This window comes from Charadrius vociferus, unplaced genomic scaffold (assembly GCF_000708025.1).
Source record: "Charadrius vociferus isolate BGI_N301 unplaced genomic scaffold, ASM70802v2 scaffold611, whole genome shotgun sequence".
Lineage (NCBI taxonomy): Eukaryota > Metazoa > Chordata > Aves > Charadriiformes > Charadriidae > Charadrius > Charadrius vociferus.
Window position 1 is genome coordinate 1,091,124 of NW_009646844.1, and position 6,954 is coordinate 1,098,077.

The 6,954-nt window shown below is 35.5% G+C and overlaps 1 protein-coding gene across 2 annotated transcripts in view; it reads right to left on the minus strand.

Moving 5' to 3' along the window:
• Positions 1 to 905: 905 nt before the first annotated feature.
• Positions 906 to 6,954, minus strand: part of CCAR1 (cell division cycle and apoptosis regulator 1) — a 27,661-nt gene continuing 21,612 nt past the window's right edge. For both annotated transcript variants that reach the window (XM_009893884.1, XM_009893876.1), the window contains 6 exons: positions 5,676 to 5,758; positions 4,507 to 4,653; positions 3,985 to 4,105; positions 3,255 to 3,440; positions 2,658 to 2,863; positions 906 to 1,246 (listed from right to left, as the gene is read on the minus strand). In XM_009893884.1, the coding sequence (XP_009892186.1) occupies positions 1,187 to 1,246; positions 2,658 to 2,863; positions 3,255 to 3,440; positions 3,985 to 4,105; positions 4,507 to 4,653; positions 5,676 to 5,758 (803 nt within the window). In that variant the 3' untranslated portion in view covers positions 906 to 1,186. The remainder of the gene's footprint in view (positions 1,247 to 2,657; positions 2,864 to 3,254; positions 3,441 to 3,984; positions 4,106 to 4,506; positions 4,654 to 5,675; positions 5,759 to 6,954) is intronic.

Here is a 6,954-nt window from a genome sequence, read left to right on the forward strand (position 1 = left end):
GCTAAAAAAGAAAAGGTCTGCTAAAATTAACCATTTCTGTAAGAAAACACTTCTGTCCCAACCTTCAAACCCCTTAGTTTGCCTGGAAGTTGCACCAAGAGACTATTGTCCATATTTCACGTTATTTGAATAAGTTGCCTTTGACAATGATGTCACGTTAACTTTTAAAATTTAGCACTGTAGTGATTTATGAACACAGGAAGGCAATCTTACCCACTTTCAACAAACCAAGTTGTGTCCTGCTCCTTAGTAATTATAACATGGAGTATTGATACTTGCGTATCCATTCTTTTGTTGGACTAAAGTCTTTGAAGTAATACACACGTTAAGAAAGAAGTCCAAATTTAATTAAAGGCAGCTTACAATGGTAGTGTTTTCTCCATGTAAGGTATTATTCTGACATCTACTGGCCTGGTTATCCAACCATATGTTTAATATACTGCATTTGTTATTAAAAGGAAGCATATATATTAATCCAAAGATAAGAACAATTAAAGGAACACAAGTGACATACATTTAAAACAGGCCCATGTATTTTCATATAAATCTCACAACCCTACCAGTATTTTGGTAGGTTTCTATTGCTTTCTTAACTCATCTGAACTACTGTATATTATGAGGCTTTAATACAAGCAGCTTTGGGGAAGAAAGTTACATTTGGAAGGGAAAAGAAAGTTGTGACAAGTTAAAAAAAAAAAATCCAAGAAGCTTTTTTTTTAAAAAAAACCTTTACTTGCAAAATTAAGCAGCATGCTATTTTGTGATTTATATTTGAATTTAAAAAGACTAATTAGACCGAAATAAAAATAAAAACCTAAAAATGGCAATTCTATAAATAATGAAAATTTTGATTCCACTAGACTTTAATGAAAAACATTTGGTAATTAAATACTTGCTACTGTTCATTACGTTGATGAACTTTATTAGGGTTAAAACTATAACAAAGTTCATCCTAAAACATTTTGCAATGCAAAATTATTTTCACTCGAGGAGTGTCTCAAATTGAATGCTAAGAATTACAAGCAATCTTCAGAAGCAGACACTCACATTCATAAAACTTTATACATCTTTTGGAACTAAGATATTTATACTACTAAAATCAAACATGCATCACTTCCCATACATTCTGGTATCATGATTTATATTACATTATGTAACACCATTCTTCTAAACAGCAGCAGTTTTATCATACGTTTGCTCCATTTTCTTTGGATTTCTGATCTTTATCTTCGTTCTTCACAATGTCCTTTAAAAGAAAAAAGGGGGAGGATAACATGAATTCTAGATATTGTATTTCTCATGTTAACTGTAAAGCAGCATGAGACAAAGACAGTATTTAAAGTTGACACCAAACAGTATGTGAACTGATACCTTACACAGCTTAGTTATAACCAATTCGTATTTCCAGTCTCTTCCTGAAGAATTGAGGGGGCAGAAATTAAATGTGACCCTAAGCACTTCTGAAGAGAAGCACAAAATTCATCCCCAGAAGCCTCACTTCATAGTCTGAAGGCTTGGGGGTTGTTGGGCTTTTGTCTGGGTTTATTTCCTGCTCCATTGGTTGCTTTTGTGTTGTTTGGTTGGGGGTTTTTTGGCTGTTTTTTTTTGTTTGTTTGTTTGTTTGTTTTTGAAGAGCAAGTGAAAACAGTTTTTGCAAAATCCATTAAATTAGGACAGTAATTTACTGTAACAGCTCTAACATAAAATACATTGGTCAAAGCCATCTGAAAACACTAGATTTAGAAGACATTTGAATGAGCAAGGTTATTTAACTCAGCCAAGAACACGGCAAAAGAGGGTTATGCAGTGCCTTCAGCTGCTGATTCTGGTGGAGTAGCAGGTCTACAACATGTAGTGAAGCACAGGGCTGCATAACGATACTGCTGACAGTGGGCTGCAAGGTACTGCCAGTTTAATAAGCTACAGTGACTTAAATGATGCATCACTTCTACCATACAAGGGGAAAAAAAAATACTTCTAACATTTGCAAAGTTTTCCTTTTTTTTTTTTTTTGGGGTGTGTGTGTGTGCACTTTTGTTTTTAGAGCTTTTGTAGATGCTATATTGTCTTTTCAAAATAAACACAGACGGAATTAGAAGCAAGGCTCCCTCACAGCACCAATTTGCCACTCAGTAGTCTTCATAACCTACTTCTATTCAGCCTTACTTAACAGGCCCTAAACAGATACTTACATATTCCCTAGGAATGCTTTCTGTACAGGGATAGAAATGCTTTGGGTCGCTATGCTGTTTGCTTAAAACTCATTTTACTGAAATAACCCCACATGAATTGAAATACTTAAGGTGGGCCTTGAAAAATTACTCCTAACTGATCAAACAGAAGAGCAGATTTTGACTGTTGGGGATGGATAAGATCAGGACAGGAAAACATTAAGATGGTTTGAGATTTACAGTAATATTTATATGCTTTTAAAAACATTTAAGACAAGAACATGTGTTCCAAGCTTAGAAAAAATGTTTTATTTGTTATCTTTATATAAGATGCTCAATGTGATACTGATCATTTATGTATGTTAAGATACTACTGCCCTGAATTCACGTGAAAATTCTTTTTTATTCTGAAGTTCTTGTTCCGATAGTTTAAGTCTACAGGAAGCCTGCATACAATAATAAAAAATGGAATTAAACAATTCTAACCTGTTTAAGAACACTCTGTATTTCATCCATAACAGTAGCTAAATTTTTGATTGTCTTATTCAGCTGACTCTCAAATTGCAAATTTTTATCATCCGAGATCTTCAAATTTTCCTGCAGTTGGCCAAGGTCCTTCTTCACTTCTTTAAGCTCCGTAGATAGACTTTTGTTAGAATTCTCCAGTTGTAGTATAGTCTTTTCATCCTCATCTTAGAAAGAAAGGAAAAAAAAAAAGTCAGTGACTTCCAATGCCGTGTGCTTTGCATCTTAATATTCCATTTACATGCCAACACCATAATTTTTAAAGAACATTAAAAACTGCATTGCATTACCATTTGATAATACTCAATTCTGATTACATTTGGAAGTCTTACATTCAACTTGAATAAAAAAGATAAAACCATTTCAGCATGGTGACAATGGTACTCATCAATAGTTGGTGTGCAAGTTCAAAGGGCTTGGGAAACAGAAAATAGAAGTTCATGGTAAGCAAACAGCTAAGAAATTTAGATCATAAATATTACTCAAATTGGTTTATCTACTTTAAAAGTCTCAGCATCTTGCATCCACGTAAGTATGACCTTCAGAGTAATGTCCCACCTGTTTTTTCTTCTAGTAACTGAAGCTTTTGTTCTATCTCTGCCCGCACTCTCTCACTCTTCTCCAGCTTCTGCAATAGGCTCCCAACATCCACCATCGCTCCATTGTACACAATGAGGCCGACGTTTTCTTCTATGGCTTTTGATTCTTGCTTTATAGTAGGCGATGGTAACAGTAATCTATTTCCTGTATTAGATTAAATAGCATTAGGAAATAATAGTTCTGTAATTTTTCAGTGCTAGTCATCAACCTCAAAAACTTCTTAAAAGAATAAATATAGATTCAAGTGCGTTGGTCTATCCCTCATTTCTCTCCTCCCTCCTTACCCCAATTCCCCCCCTCAAAAAGGAGCATGCTCTTTCATGACATTCTTCTATGCCTCCTTTCTGCTGTAATTTTTCATCAAAAATCAGGCTCTGTTCTACTACCTACAGCACTGATCGTCCCGACTGCAAAACTGCTGTGAACGAGAAATGTTCATCAATATCCAACATTAACCTCTGTCCTCCTTCCTGTTCCCAGATTTTAAGATTTATCCTATAGATGCAACGAGCAGTGCTGGAAGCCAGAAATACTGTAATTTATTAACTGCCCGAGATTTACTTTTCCAAACTGGCAGGTTCCCTACAGACCTCAATTTCCGCAAGAAAGCAAGTATCTCAGAACTCCCATTATCATTCACACAGAAACAATTCTCGTAAGTTTGGGGCATAAAAAAAAGTAATACCACCTAACATATCTTCCTGTAGCTCTTCAGACTCTTCTTGATTTTCTTCATCTTTAGAAGTATCTGTTAGTCTTCTGTAAAAGCAAGATTCTCTAAGCACTACCTTATTAAGTAGCTTCTTAACCTAAAACACAGCCATGGAAAGAAATATGGTGTTACTTAATATACTGACATGGTATTATCTAAACAAGAATGTTTGAACTTGAAAAATTAAAAAGAAGTTGCACAGCTTTTTGAACTTCAACATCCTGGGGCTTAAAATGAAAACAAGATAGGGAAAAACGATACCATTTTGAGACAAAAGCTACATATACAATATGCAGCTCTTAATATGCCCAAACTTCACCCTTTCATTCCAAAACAATTTACAAAAAATTAAACTAGTATTTCATTGTGAATATGAAATAGCTACATAAAAATCAGGGATCAAGTATGTAAGCAACAACCTTTAGAAGCTAAACCATATTCCTCCCGCTTACAGCATTCCTGTAATATTTTCCAAGAGAGTTATACACTATATAAAACCTGAGCACGTGACAGGTGTAGTCCAAGAGTGTACAGTATCTCCTCCATGTCCTTCTCCAGAAGATATCCACAATGACTTTGATCAAAATACACGAAAGCCATCAGAAGATCCCTATTAACAGTTATCATCTGCGTCTTGTCTTTCTCCTACAGAAAAGTCATTATGGGGTCATTAGGAAATTAAAATACCATTTTCCCACCACCTACTAAAAACACGTCAACTTCTCAGTCAATCAGTTCTCCTCTGTTTATTTTATTGTTACTTTCAGCCGAGTGATTAATACAACTAGCATTTACCTACTGAGCTCAAATATAATATAAGGTAGCTATTTAGGACAAGTATGCTTTCAAACATTTAAAAGAATTACAGCACAGTGGACAGTAACATCTGGTAGACACTCTCCTTTTGTTCATGCTTATATGTCAAAAAATGCGAAGAATTAACCTAATTAAACAAGTAATAGTAAACATCCCTTCTCCTCCCAGTCATGTATTTTACTGAACAGCTGTTTTCACAGTGAAATTCCCATAAACATGTAATGAATGAGCATCTACCTCTTGCAGCTACAGTTCTGCAGACTATGTTTTCCCTTTGTTCTTATTTTTTATCCTACCCTGTCCTAGGACATTAATTGCTTTATTCTTGCATGTATAAAGAAAAGTTTAAGCATAACAAATCAAACTTATGCTGTCCCTTAATCTGAACTGTGGAGGCAAGCTATATGACAAAAAGCATCCATTTTCCTGCAGGGAGAGGTAAAAACATCACATAACGATTCCGAGCTTCACAACTGAAAAGCCAGTTTATCGATCTTTTCCTATGTAAGAATACAGCACTTGAGAATAATAACTGATAAAATAATCACATTTGCTGCCTCTTATGTACCCATCCAGCATCAGTCCTCACATCTTTCAGACAGATTAGTATCTCATATAAGGTTCCAACAGCTTTCACCCAATGAACTTTAAAATACAAGGGAAAGTAGGTTGTAAGCATCTCACTCAAAGCTCTCACATGTTCCCTAACTTCTATATACAATTAATGTTTCAGTCAAGAAGTGCTGAAGGAATCAAGGAATGCAAATGGGTCTTATAATAAAAATAGTTAAGCTCTAATTATGACACCTCTAACAAGGTTATACGTAGTTGTTAGGAAAGGTGTTAATTACTTTATCTTTAGATGATCTCTCTTTACAATGCCTATTTCCCTCTCTTCTGTCCTCCCGTTTGTTCATTTCTTCTTCATCCCGATCTGTAAAACAGAAAGAGAATTCAACATACCCCCAGCAAACAATTCTATAACCATTATCTCCAAATACATATATTCACTGAAAAAGTTCACACAAACCCCCAAATATATGAAATTAATATATTTCCCTGAACATTTTCCCTGAAAAAACAAATGGTATTTAAATGAATCCTGTTAAGTTTTGATTTTTCTCTGGTCTTATTTTAACATAAGCCATTTTTCATTTTTTTCCCTGTGTTTCTTTCACATACAGAGGATAGAAGGAAGAGCTGACACAAATGCTAACCAGGCCAAAATGAGTTCCGCCAACATCACCATCTAGTTAAGTGGCGTGCAGAAAATTACCACAATTCTCCCTAATGAGGCTTGGCAGAGTCTGCATTCAGCTATGGTTTTTCCTATTAGGACAAAGTCAGCACTATCCACTCTCAAATACTTTATATCATAAAAAAACCCCATCTCAACTATATAATTAAAAGCATGTGCTTATACTCATGTCTGAGTGACATTCTTTGAACCTATGATTTATATTCTCCAAGAAGTTACAGATCACATCGCTTATTAGATGTGAATGACAAACTGCAGAGTTTTTGTTTAAAGGTAGACAGTAAAACTACATCTAAAATCAAGAGAGAAAGAGAAATATGACAACTGCAGGGACAGATTATGGCATGCAGCTCTGTACCTTATGTGCAAGTCTTTGGTCAGAGAATCACGTGCCAAGTTCAGCTTTAAGCTCACCTTCTTGTGAGGAAAACTTTGAAAAAAACTATGTATCACAACACTTGTCTAATTTTGCCAACACGTTTCTGAGAACCAATAGCTTTCTCCTGCATCTCCATGGCATGTTGGATTGTTCTCAGCAACTCTGACTGGGAACGGCACAAGGACAGATTATGGGAAGTAGCAGCACTTGTACAGAACAGACAAGCCCAGGACACTCTCGCCGCCAAATTATAAGCGAGTAAGAGTTATTTTGGAAACCACAGATTAGCACCAAATTTTAAGGCTGGTGCAGTACTCTGCCAAAAATACAACTGAAAACACTGGTTAGAAAATGCTGGGACTGCAACATCTAAGCAGTTCAAACCCACATCTCTAGCAAAAGCTCTCCACAAAAGGACAAAAACCCCAGAGAAGCACAAACCAAAAAGCATACACCATGTCTTATGCCTTTCTGAATCTCCGAGCAGGGAAAG